The sequence below is a fragment of the Zalophus californianus genome, chromosome 5, assembly GCF_009762305.2.
Source record: "Zalophus californianus isolate mZalCal1 chromosome 5, mZalCal1.pri.v2, whole genome shotgun sequence".
Taxonomy (NCBI): domain Eukaryota; kingdom Metazoa; phylum Chordata; class Mammalia; order Carnivora; family Otariidae; genus Zalophus; species Zalophus californianus.
The window spans coordinates 39,863,966-39,877,406 of NC_045599.1; the positions used below are offsets into that span (position 1 = coordinate 39,863,966).

A 13,441-nucleotide genomic window follows, 5' to 3' on the forward strand; every position below is an offset into this window, starting at 1 on the left:
GAGCAAGAGAAAGTCCAAGAGATTGTCTGCAGTTAGACCACACAGGGCTCTGTTTGGCCAAATTAAGGGAATGGGATTTCACTCTAATGATGATGCTTTCCCAGGCAGGGGGCGTGGTTAGATTTGTGTTTCCTAAAACTCACTCAGCTGCTGTGTGAAGAGTCAATTATGAGTGTCTAGAGGAGAAGCACTGAGCCAGATGAGTAGGACAGTACTACCAAGGAGTTGGGGGAGAATGTATTTGTTCATGTATTCTTTCCTTTGTTCACTCATTCTTAAAGTTATTCCCCAATGACACATAAAGAACAAATGAAAATAGCCATCTTGGTATTACAGTCCCATGCTATCCAGGGCTCTGATCTAACATGTCACAAATCTGCTTTTTCAGTCATTTACCCAACCATTTACTCATTTGTCTACCCTTCAGTCCATCTGTCAACTTAAAATGTATTCAGCACCTAGTATATATAAGGCACTGTTGTAGACCTTGAAGATACAAAGATAGAGGGAAACAATCTCAATATGACTAGACGAAGACTAATAAATGTATCTACATAAAGAAAGACTGATTAATAGACATTGGGGAGGGTATGTGCTATGGTGAGCGCTGTGAATTGTGCAAGACTGTTGAATCACAGATCTGTACCTCTGAAACAAATAATGCAATATATGTGAAGAAAAAAAAAAAAGAAGAAGAAGATAGCGGGAGGGGAAGAATGAAGGGGAGTAAATCGGAGGGGGAGACGAACCATGAGAGACGATGGACTCTGAAAAACAAACTGAGGGTTCTAGAGGGGAGGGGTGTGGGGGGATGGGTTGGCCTGGTGATGGGTATTAAAGAGGGCACGTTCGGGGTGCCTGGGTGGCTCAGTCGGTTAAGCGACTGCCTTCGGCTCAGGTCATGATCCCAGGGTCCTGGGATCGAGCCCCGCATTGGGCTCCCTGCTCGGTGGGAAGCCTGCTTCTCCCTCTCCCACTCCCCCTGCTTGGGTTCCCTCTCTGTCTCTCTGTCAATTGAATAAATAAAATCTTAAAAAAAAAAAAAAGAGGGCACGTTCTGCGTGGAGCACTGGTTGTTATGCACAAACAATGAATCATGGAACACTACATCAAAAACTAACGATGTATGGTGATTAACATAACAATAAAAAATTTAAAGGAAAAAAGCTGGAGAAAAAAAAGACTGGTAAAAAAAAAAAGACTGATTAGGGGCGCCTGGGTGGCTCAGTCAGTTAAGCATCTGCCTTGGGGTCAGATCATGATCCTGGGGTCCTGGGATTGAGCCCCACACTGGGCTCCATGCTCAGTGAGAAGTCTGCTTCTCCCTCTCTCTCTGCCCTTCCCCCTGCTTGTATTCTCTCTCTCTCTCTCAAATAAATAAATCAAATCTTTAAAAAAAAAGGAAAGAAAGACTGATTAACTGGCATATAATGATTCATCTTATCTATTTCTCTTACCAATATAAAAGAATAAGGAACAAAAGTCTTCATTTTAAACAATAAATATAGTAGAGTCATATTGCCATTTGTTTTCCACAGGCCACCCAACAGGCCTTGGCAGGAGGGATTGAAAAAATATAAATGTAATAAGAAATAAACATTTGCATATTTTAATGGAGATTTTGTAACTAATCAACTGTAGCTTTTTTTTTAAGATTTTATTTATTTATTTGAGAGAGAGAGAGAATGAGCAGTGTGGAGGAGCAGAGTGAGAGAGAGAGAAAGAAAAGCAGACTCCCTACGGAGCAGAGAGCCTGATGTGGGGCTCGATCCCAGGACCCAGAGATCACAACCCCAACCAAAGGCAGACACTTAACTGACTGAGCCACCCCGGCACCCCATGGCTGTTTTTATAATACAGTATATATTTTTTAAGTTTTTTTTTTATCAGAACAACAATACGGTATTATGTGCCTTTTAACCATGTTTTATGTTACTAGACAGGAAGTGAAAATACTGAACTCTCAAGTTCAAGGGTTCATGGTTGACACGGGGATCATTAAAAATGAACAACAGTATGTAGATGAAAAATCATGATCACCTGTTCTCTGTCTGTTCCAAACTTCATAATGAACAGAGCTGGTTCCGATGTGTTCTTCATTAACATGTCCCTCCCTCTTCAGAAGAAGAGGATTTTCAATGGGTCCTTATAACCGGATGTAACAATAACCAGGTGATAGCTATTTCTGTACCCTTCTCATTGTCTTCTTTCCTTTGTTTCCCTGCATAACTAACATGGAAGAGTTTGTGGTGCACTATTTATTTAGTATAAATCTACAGAATGCATGGGCAGATGGTATCTCCTGAAACTATGTGTTGTTCCCCTGCTTAAGATACAAGTCCCGATAGAATCCGTGGAACTGCATTACTTAGCAACCACTTAAACAGGAAGGTGCCTTCTTGGGAACCTTCCGTAGCTTCTAGGTCACTGACAAAATGACTTAGGTAATTATAATTGCTAAAGGAGAAAAAAGCACATGTGGCTCCCCTTTAAGGAGGGTATCTTTACATATAATTTAAGTGAGTCTTGGGTTTAAGAGCAGAATATAAATCCTTAACTTAGTAGGAAAAATATTTTTATGGTTATGGGCAGTATGCCTTTACTACCTGCCAATGAGCCAAACATTTTTCTCCCTTACTTCTTCCTATCTCTCCCTCATCTGCTTTGGACATAAAAGTGTCATTGGTCAATTTCCAGTCATGTCTTATTTAAATTTAGATTACTCCCTGAAAAGAGGAGACAAAAAGGCAATTACTTGTTCTGGTTTAGGTGGTAAACCACTTGGTAATGCTAGAGGTTATAATTTCTTTTTTTTAAAAGACTTGTTTTTTTTTTAAGATTTTATGTATGTATGTATGTATGTATTTATTTATTTGAGAGAGAGAGAGTGAGGAGTAGGGAGGAGGAGTAGAGGGGGAGGGGGAAGCAGACTCCCCGCTGAGCAGGGAGCCTGACGTGGGGCTTGATCTCAGGACCCCAGGATCATGACCAGAGCCTAAAGCAGATGCAGAGGGCTAGAGAGAGGCAGAGAAGCATACTCCCCACTGAGTGCAGAGCCTGATGCGGGTCTCGATCACAGAACCGTGAGATCATGACCTGAGCCAAAACCAAGCTTAACTGACTCAGCCACCCAGGTGCCCCTACAAGTTATAATTTCAAACTTATAAACTGACAGATTCAGTAAATGTGATAGCTAAATTTTTTAATAATAACAGCTAAGATCTGCTGATTGTGAACTATGTTCCAAGCAATGTGATAAAAGCCCTTTATATATTTAATCTCATTTAGTCTCTCAGTACCATGTTGTAGGTAATATAACCATTTTACAGAATAGGAAACCTCGTCTCAGGTGGATTAAAGTTACCATGGCATAGCTTGTAAATGGCAGGATCCAAACTCAACAGTTACTATCTAACTTCAAAGCTATAACTCTAAACCACTCAGCCATTTTCCTATACATATTTTAAACTCCCCAGATTCACTGTCACATTAATTTGCTATATTATTATTAGTTATAATCATGACTTTTCATTCAACAGACAATTACTAAGTGTCAGTTATGTGCTACTCTGGAAGAAAAGCAAATTAAATCCTGTACAACCCTCAGAGAGTCACAAAAAATGGAAAAAGGTATAGAGATGAGCACACTGTAATTCCAAAACCTACTAGCCAAGCAGTAGTACCCACATTACAGAAGACATCCCTGACTGCGGATATACATGAACACAAACGGTGCTCGCAATGTGAGAAGAAATGCCCTCTCTCCTTTGTGCGGCAGTGTGGTGGTTCATAAGTGGCTAAAATCCTCTAGAGCGGGGCTGTCTGCATACAAATGCCAGTCCTGCCAACTGTAGCTCTATAGCCTCGGGAAAGTCCTGTGTTGGTGTGTCTCCAGCTATGAAGAAAGGAATAAACGCAGCACCGACTTGATCTGGTAGGTGCCAGGGTGGCTCAGTTGGTTAAGTGCCTGCCTTCGGCTCAGGTCATGATCTCAGGGTCTTGGGATTGAGCCCCGCATCGGGCTCCCTGCTCATTGTGCTCTCTCTCTTAAAATGAATAAATAAAATCTAAAAAAAAAAAAAGCAGCACCGACTTTACAGGGGGTGTTGTGAGGGTTATTATATCTATTGCTTAGACTAGCCCCTGGCATGTAAGTGTTAGCCATATTGATGTGAATGTTCAAACTTACTCCTTTTCTAACTAGTATTTATGAGTTTTTATTCTTCCCTCAACTACCACATAGTACTTGGGTCTCACTAAACTTTGTCTTGTTTATTTATTATTCTTGGTTGGGGAGGGCTATTCATTTTCTGACACTCTAGCCATTCCTACCCTCTCCTAGAAAATCTTACCCATTTTGCCTTATATATTCTCATTCAAATTTTTTTTTTTTTTTTTTTTAGAGAAAGCGCGAGCAAGCAGGAAGGGGGAGGGGCAGAGGGAGAGGGAGTGAGGAGAAAGAATCTTAAGCAGCTTCCATGTGGGGCTCGATCTCATGACCCTGAGATCATGACCTGAGCCAAAATCAAGAGTCGGACTCTTAACTGACTGAGTCACCCAAGCGCCCCTATTCTTATTCAATTTAAGAGTCTCAGTCCTCTTCCTTAGGTTCTGCAAGCCTACCATCCTGATTGCCAGACAAAGGATGGCCATAGTCGGAACGGAAACTCTTTTGGAAGACAGAATAAGGCCAGAGGGTTGGTTATATGAGGACATAAACTTCCTGGGCGTATCTGCTTAACTCCTTCCTTGTATCAGGTCATGCTAAAACACTTTTTTTTTTTTTTAAAGATTTTATTTATTTATTTGACAGAGAGAGACACAGCAAGAGAGGGAACACAAGCAGGGGGAGTGGGAGAGGGAGAAGCAGGCTTCCCGCCGAGCAGGGAGCCCGATGCGGGGCTCGATCCCAGGACCCTGGGATCATGACCTGAGCTGAAGGCAGACACTTGACAACTGAGCCACCCAGGTGCCCCTATGCTAAAACACTTTTGCTTGTCGGTTCCACAACTAGGTAACAGAGTTGATACCCGTGGAGAGAGAAAGTGTCTCTTCTCTATTTTTCAACTTGCTATAGAAAATGTTGAAGAACATGAGGTCCAGGAAAGATCCTTGTGTAATATAATAGGAAAACCAAAGTTGTCACAGACCATGATACATGGATTTAGAAGACCACCTGGCCCTTCCTCATTTTTAAATACTGATAATATGAGCTGTGGTTTCTGTACCTGGGTAGACATCAGAATTACCTGGTATGCTTGCTAAAGACATGGAGTATTCCTTGCTCTCCACCTCTCCTACCCTCCTTCTCACCTCTACCTCCAATAACCTGATCCATTAAGTCCGAGGTAAGGACTTGGAATCTGTATTTTTCATAACACTGGGAATCAGGGCCTAAGATGATTTATACATGTATTCGTGAGACATGGACTTGATAATTTAGTCATAATAAAACTCTTATTTTTCGGACGCCTGGGTGGCTCAGTCGTTAAGCGTCTGCCTTTGGCTCAGGTCATGATCCCAGGGTCCTGGGATCGAGTCCCACATCGGGCTCCTTGCTCCACGGGAAACCTGCTTCTCCTTCTCCCACTCCCCCTGCTTGTGTTCCCTCTCTCTCTCTCTGTCAAATAAATAAATAAAATCTTTAAAAAAAAAACTCTTATTTTTCTAAATTAACATTGAAAATGATCTTATTTGAAAAGAAGATCCAATTTCACTTAATAGCCTCCTTCCCTGAGTTCTGTTGAAGTCAGATGGGGAGAAAGGGTTAAGAGTAATCAGTCATTTTTAGCTTGTTAGACTTAAAGAATCAGAATTTTCAAGCTGGAAGAGATACTAAACATATACTCAGATTTCTTCATTTTGCAGATAGGGAAGCAACTCCTTCCGCATAATGAAAGACTGGTGAGAACACTGAGCTCCACAGACATCATGACCTCCCAAAGCAATACTGTTAACTAGAACAAAATTTTCAATTTCCACAATACTTGATGGTTCCTTTATTTCTTTAATAACCACCCAAGTGGCTTGGATCTGCTTCTCACTTTGTTTTAATTTTTTTAATTGAAGCACAGTCAACACACAATGTTACATTAGTTTCAAGCGACTTTTTCCTCATTTTATGGCATTTAAGCTAACCAAACTACGTGGATTTGTTTTTTTAACAAACAAACAAACAAACATGGGCATAGTAACTGTATGCAGCAACCTGCTCATCACATACCTCTTAGAACCACATTTTGAGAATTAAATGAAATCTTACCTTTAAGAGGCACCTTGACATCAAGGCCATAGAATAAAGGCAAGAGAGAAGAACAAGAATAGAAACAGAAACTGCAGAAGAAAAAGAAGAAGATTATGTAAATCTGAATTTCTGTACTGTCATTCATGTCGTACAAAACCTCAAGCTTTTCCACTTTGCTCAAGTCTGACCACTTGTCACATACACACCAAGTACCTTCTGCTTAAAAAAAACTGTATATTTTACTTAACTATTGGCAAAGTAATGGCGATGAAAAACCGGTGTCAACTAACATCAGCTCAGACATTTTGGAATTCTGAGGGGGTCTAATAGATAATGGATTTAAGCCTGTAACTTTATAAATGAAAAAAATAAGCACTGAACAGTTAGTCAATAGTCTAATTGCCTGCAATCTTATGGCATAATAAAGCCTGGAGGTTAGCCCTCCCAAGTCCTACTTCAGCCCATATTATTGTCTCCTTTTTAATGTGTGGCAGGGCCTACCAAAAATACAAAAATATGATCAGAGCATACACGTAATCACGTAAGGCTATCACTGTTTGGTTAATGTGACAGGTTTTAGGAGTAAGGCAGAGCAGGAAGAATATTAATATGTAAGGTAAACAGACGATAAATCATCTACCGTGGGATACTTCTGAAGTAGAAATGGGGGCACTATTAGTAATTACATCAGGGTAGCAGGCATAACCTGGGTCTGCCCTGGATGAGTGAGGATCTATAGTATAAAACGTGCTTTCACATCAGAAGACAGTTTGGAAAATGAATGCATGATGCTGTTCAAATCTCCATGCTTCTCAGAGAGTTCTCTCCTTTTTGACTCATACAAGTTAAACGGAGACTGATTTGTCTCTCTTCTCTGAGAACCTTCAACAAGACGCAGATACCTGGGGGGACAGACATGCTTATGTAGCAATGGTATATAACCAACTGCCTACTAATTATTAAAGGTCACAAGTCAGATCTTTTTTTTTTTTTCCCAAATATCAATTTCCTTGGTGATTGACTCTTACAGAGTCCGTCTTTAACTTTATTATCACACTTGCGGGAGCATTCTGTTGGCCATGACATCTTTGAGTAAGGGTTGTCTACGGTATTCCCATGTTGAGCACATTATCTGCATGTGTCCTGTAATGCCATTGTTTATAGGACTCTTGCTTCACTGTAGCAAATTTGTACGGTCAGGTTCTAAACATGGTGCCAGGAGCCATGTATTGGTGACTGTTCTATTAGTCTGGAAAGCAGAAACTCTGTCCTTTTTTTTTTCCACTCCTTGAAGATGGAGAGTGGTAAAATGATGCCCGTAGCCGGAGAAGATGGAGGGAATGGGAGGCTTCCGCTACTCCTCTGAGGAGGTCAGCTACCAGCGCTACCTCTCGGGGCATCGGGAGACGCCCATCACCTCATTGGCAATGAGATTCTTTGTCCAGGCAGTGTGGTGGGCCAAGTGTAGCACCTAGAGTCAGACACCCTGACCTCTGGGCTTGATTTGCACGGACTGGTTATATGGTCCTGGGCAAGTTGTTTAATCTCTCTGGACTGTTGTTTTATTATGTGCATAAAAGCGGATCCCAGTATCTGCCGTGCCCAACTCACAGAGTAACTCTGCATGGGAGTCAATGAAGCCAATGATCATAGGAGTGCTCGGGATGAGGTACAGCTGCAAAGCTGAGGCAGTTCTGTCTGTGGTTATCACGTGATGTACACTGTGTGCGTGGGGGTTAGGAACAAAGAAGGGCTATCTCAGGTCCCCTCAGTAGGTGTTCAAGTACCCCTTGGAAAAGAAAGAGGAGTATTTCTGACATAAGAGATCTTTAGCATTTTTTCTAGGCTTGCGTGTGAGAATCAAGGTCAAGGGAATAGAAGGTGTGTCACAAACCTCATCTCTCATTCAAATCTCCAGTCAGAAACCAACCGGGTTGTTTTGAAGCGGCTTAATTTACTATTATATGTTGAATATGCTGCTTTGAAAGCTGAAGAATCCTTGTTTGCCATTACGTACATTACCCCATTATCATAAATGTTTAAGAAGTTCAGATCTGTGACATGACAAATTCAGGAAATTCTGACAAGGAACATAGTCTTAATCTCCCCCCTCCTAAAATTTACATGAGGTTTATTAAGAAAATGCCTAAGGGAGTGACATTAATAGATAATTTAAAAAATCCACCCCCTTTTCGGTTTGTTTTTCCTTAGATGAATGGGGACTGAACCAAACTAAAGTTTCTGGTTTTAATTCTGACTTCCTCCTTCAGTCACTACAGAAAATGACTAGAACCAAGAGTTAGCCATTCAAAAATGTGGAAAATGGAAGATATCAGGCATGTGCTTCGACAAGCAGGGAGGCTGGGAACAATCCTGCCAAACCCTGGGAAGTCAGACTCAGTCCGTGGCACTTTACCTTTGCCTCATTCAGTCCCATAGCGCTAAATAGCACACTTCGGAAATGAGAACTGTTCAAATTTAATATTTTGAAGAGGATGTGTACTTTCTGTTTGGAAATTTTAAAAAGTACACTTTTTAATCGAACACTCTCAGAGTTTTGTCACTTTCACATAAGTGACTACATTGGCTCTTCATGGAACCCATGAGAGGAGGTGAGGGCAAGTTTTATCATCCCTATTTTATCGGTAAGGCTTAGACACAAGTCTAAGTCACATACCAAGGTCAAATAGATATGGAAAGACCCAGCTGATGGTCCGGCTACTGGCCCCTACCGACTCCCTGTGATCTCACACTTAGGGAGAACTAAGAAGCAACTGGGATGAATAAAATCCTAACCATGTCTCAGAAACAGCAGATGGTTTGCTGTTTTCTTCTCGAGTACCTATGGGAGATGCTAGAAAATAGCTATATTCTTTTGCAGCACAGGAATTCAGACTGGAACTCTAGAGAAAGCCTCCTGCCATCCTTGCTGTGTTCCTAGCACTGGTGCTCCGGGCATCACGGGTGGGAGAATTCTTTGTTGCGTGAGACTGTTTGCCTCACTGCAGCTTGTTTGGCACCCCTGTGTGAACCCTCTCCCTTCTCCTGCCATGCACATTCCCAAACGCCGCCCTCTTTGAGAACTACTATGCTTTACCCCCGAAAGTATTGCTTGACTTGGAAGACTCTCTCCTGTCACTGGGGGAAGTGACATGAGGGCATAATTACCATGTGTCAACCAAAGTTTCTGGACTTACTGTTGAAGGGACACTGCAGCTCAAGGAAAAAAGGGCTTTTTGTGAAGAACAACAAGAATGATTTCTTTTTCAAAAAGGTACCAAAAAGATTTTTAAAAGAAAGAGCAAAGTAGAGTCACAAAACTCAAAAGAAACTTTTAGAAAGGAAGCGAAGGTAAGAAAGGGGAAACTGAGGAAAGAAAACACACGTAGAAAAGAACAGAAAGCAACACAAAAGGCAAACATGTCCAGGCGAGGTTGCTGAAGGCAGAACCTTTGCTGGAATGCGGGTGCCTGCCTGGTGGTGAAGGTCATGTTGACTGTCACTACACCTGCCTGTGCACGATACACAGTGTAACTGAGAAGAAATGAAACGCAGTGAGTGAAACTCCTATTATTTTCTGATCTAAAACTTAAAGACTGAAATTCATATTGAATTGAACACGTACCTTTTCTTCTAAATCCTTTATCTGTCGTTTCTGGATGTCTGTTTTATCTTCTAAGTCACGAATTCTCTGAAGAAAGAAAAAAAAAACCCCAAAGAATTAGTGGGCATTAAGTTAACAAGAAGACTGTTCACCAGCCTAAAACACAGAACTTGCCATGAAAACGCTAACATTAGTACTTGCAGCTGGAAATACCACAAATACGTTTTTCCATATCCGGGAGATTATTTGGATGTTTCAGGCATCACCCACACTTGCGGTGCAAAAGCACAGCGCTAATTATACATATATTTTAAAATCTGCTGCCCTTGTCTATTGCGCCCATCCCCCCAGACTCTATCCCTGTGAGCTATGGGTAGGTCTCACCCCACTGCCCTTGGGCTTGGCCATGAGACCTGTTTGACCAGTGGAATGTGAGTAGGAGTGAGAAGTGGGAATGCCACTTCCTCGTAGAGACAGCAGTATGTTCCAGAACTAGTGAGCAAGAAACCAACTTTGTCGTAGCCATTTGGATTGGGATTTTTGGTTGTTTATTACCATAGTAAAAAATGGCTGAAGGTGACACACACAAATGTAAACAATCCCGTTGTTTTTTGCTACCCTTTCTTTCAATCTTATTTCAACTCTGCTTCGGGGTGGAATTTCATAACAAAACAGGATTTGCCAGTTCTCATAAAACCAAAAAGAGATTACACTTCACCAAACATTCCAAGGAGGGAAGTGATTAAATTAGAGGAAAACTAAAGATAGCAAAAATAGCACAAGTAAGCCTAAAGACAAAAATGTTAGTTCCGGAACTGTCTCTGAACTTACCTGTCAACTATATGACAAAATTCCAGCAATTTAAATAGCACAGATTTAAAACCAACATTACATAGACAATCATTTGCAAGTGAAAAATAGTCCTCCAGTTTCGATGTGGCAATCTAAAGGCCTTTTAGGTTCACGGCACATGGGTATAGAGTGTAGGCTTGTTATTTTAACACCTCTTTTGGGAATAATCAGAAAGTGGGGAATTGGAGTTGAGAAGAAAATAGAGGAAGCTAAATGGGGTGATAATATAGAAAGAGAGGTTTTTATAATGCAATGTGGGGAGAAAAAGGGAAAGCTAGAACAAAGAATACTTGAACGTGAAAATCCTATCTCCCTTTTCTCTGAAACAGTGGTTCTCAGCTGAGGATGACTCTGCCCCTCAGGGGACATTTGGCAATGTCTGAACATCTTTTCAAGTTAGTTAATTTAATCTGAAGTATACAATTCAGTGGTTTTAAAATTTCACAAGGTGGTGCAACCATCATCACTGTCTGATTGTCTGGACATTTTTTTTTTTTTTAAAGATTTTATTTATTTATTTGACAGAGAGAGACAGTGAGAGCAGGAACACAAGAAGGGGGAGTGGGAGAGGGAGAAGCAGGCTTCCCGCCGAGCAGGGAGCCCGATGTGGGGCTCGATCCCAGGACCCTGGGATCATGACCTGAGCCGAAGGCAGACGCTTAACGACTGAGCCACCCAGGCGCCCCTGTCTGGACATTTTTGAATCACATCTGACAGTGATGGTCAGTAATCACATCTGGGACGGGGGTTGCAATTAGCATCTAATGGGCAGAGCCCAGGACGATACACAGGACAGCCCCCTACCACAATTATCGGACCAAATGCAGGGAGTGAAGAGACTGAGGAGTCTGCTTTAAAGGGAAGGGGTAGATGTGTGTGCAGGAGAGGATGAGGAGTTTTGGTCAGAGAGACGATCGAGGCTGACCTTGAAATTAGAGGACAATGAATGCTGGGTGGGAGAATGGGCCTGGAAGCTAATGGTGTGGGTACATGGGAGTGATGTGTGTGCTTGTGTATATTTCCAGGCGCCAAAGCTACACAATAAAAGAATACATTTGCTAGACATTTCCACCTTGAGTGTGCACATAATTCCTTGATATGTCTACTGGATGTGGAGGCAAGTATTATATCAATGAAGTCATGGACCTGTAAGATTACTGCAGGGTCTCTTCAGCCATCAAGCGTGTGCTTGTTGGGCAACTCCCTACAGAGGACAGGACTTTGCTGGATGTAATGGAGGGTCCAGACACCAGTGAGTTCTTGATCTCAAAGAACCATTCCGATCAGATGGGGAGACAAAGTTTGAAACACAGGGAAACCCAGCTCAAGTAGAAAAGGTAAACGATGGCAAAACCATGTTTAACTTCATCACCAATCTCTAGTAACTAGGGCAGTGTTGAGTACAAAGAAGCTGCCTCTACGTGTTGATTATGAGTTACTTCAGCTAATGTGTGCCGCATGTTCCATTTCTTTTTCCTTCCCATCTGCTTGCCATCCAATCTAAGGGGGATCCTTGTCAGATCCAAATCCGATCCCTTTTCTGCCTGGCTTATCTGTACTGCTAGCAAGTCCACCAACTCACTGTTGTTGGCATCAGGACTGGTGTGACAGCTTACAGCCAGCCCTCCCTGTTTCTAATTTACTACATCTGTCTACAGCAGGGTGCACTCCCAACACATGAAATCACCAGGACAGTCCCTGAGTTTAAGGGGGAGAGGAGGGGGGGTAAGAATAAGGAAGATGCAGCTAAGCTGCACTCAGAATATTAAGCGCAACTCCTTCACGGTCCAACCTGATCTAGCCTTGTCTTACCGCTCCAACCTCACCTCATGTCCACTTCCTCTTGGCTCTCTCTGCTTCATTTTTATGGCCTTCTCTCTTGTTTCTTGAATATTCCAAATGTTCCCACAGTAGAGACTTAGACTCTGTTGTCCCTATCTTCGGGGACACTTTGCCAAGATCTTTGTGTGGCTGGTCCCTGGGATTTTGGACATCTTCGGAGAGGCCTGGTCTGCCTAGCCACTCTAAAGTGGTGAATCCTCTCTTCCCAAATTCACACACACATTGTATACTTTTCTTCACAGCACTCATGGACACTCTCTACATTGCCTTGGTCATTGTTTTTTGTGTTGTCACTTTGACCCCTTTCATCTGTAGGATAGGTGAGAACAGTGACCTTTACGTCTTCGTCCACCATCACATTCCTAGTCTCTGGCACAAGCAGGCCCTCAATATGGGTGTGAAAGAGTGTGTAACAGGGTACGCAGTATAGATTTTTTTTTTCAATAGTCTGTAGTCCGTTATTATCAGGGAGAACATCCTATGGGAAATAGATCTTAAACTGGGACTGGAAAAAATGAGAACATTTGGATAAATGAAGCAGACATGGAAGGGCATTTTAGGGTGAGTGATCAGGCAAACAAAGGCTTGGAGGTGGGAGTCATGGCCCAAGTGGTACCAGGAAGAGGTCTGCACGAGTAGAGAGGAAGGTATGCTCTGCAGACGGTCTCAGGTCAGCTTTCCAGGGAAGGGGTAAGCCAGCTAATGAAGGACCTGGAGAGACCTGCATAGGACCAGACTCAACTGGAAATTGGGATCATGGAGGCTTCTGAGGATGAATGTACCATCGGAAAAGGTGAAGGAAATTGCAGTGATTCGCACGATGAACTAAGGAGAGGAGAGCTGGAAGTCTTCCCCACAACTGGGTCCCCAAGGCACACTGCTTATGATTTTTTATACCC

The 13,441-nt window shown here is 42.2% G+C and overlaps 1 protein-coding gene across 3 annotated transcripts in view; it reads right to left on the bottom strand.

Annotated features, from left to right (window-relative positions):
- JAKMIP2 (janus kinase and microtubule interacting protein 2) overlaps positions 1-13,441 on the bottom strand; it is a 163,046-nt gene that overhangs the window by 9,381 nt on the left and 140,224 nt on the right. For 2 of the 3 annotated variants that reach the window (XM_027606594.2, XM_027606588.2), the window contains 2 exons: positions 9,870-9,935; positions 6,263-6,333 (listed from right to left, as the gene is read on the bottom strand). In XM_027606594.2, coding sequence (XP_027462395.1) covers positions 6,283-6,333; positions 9,870-9,935 — 117 coding nt within the window. In that variant the 3' untranslated portion in view covers positions 6,263-6,282. The remainder of the gene's footprint in view (positions 1-6,262; positions 6,334-9,869; positions 9,936-13,441) is intronic. The other variant, XM_027606593.2, reaches the window with a different exon arrangement.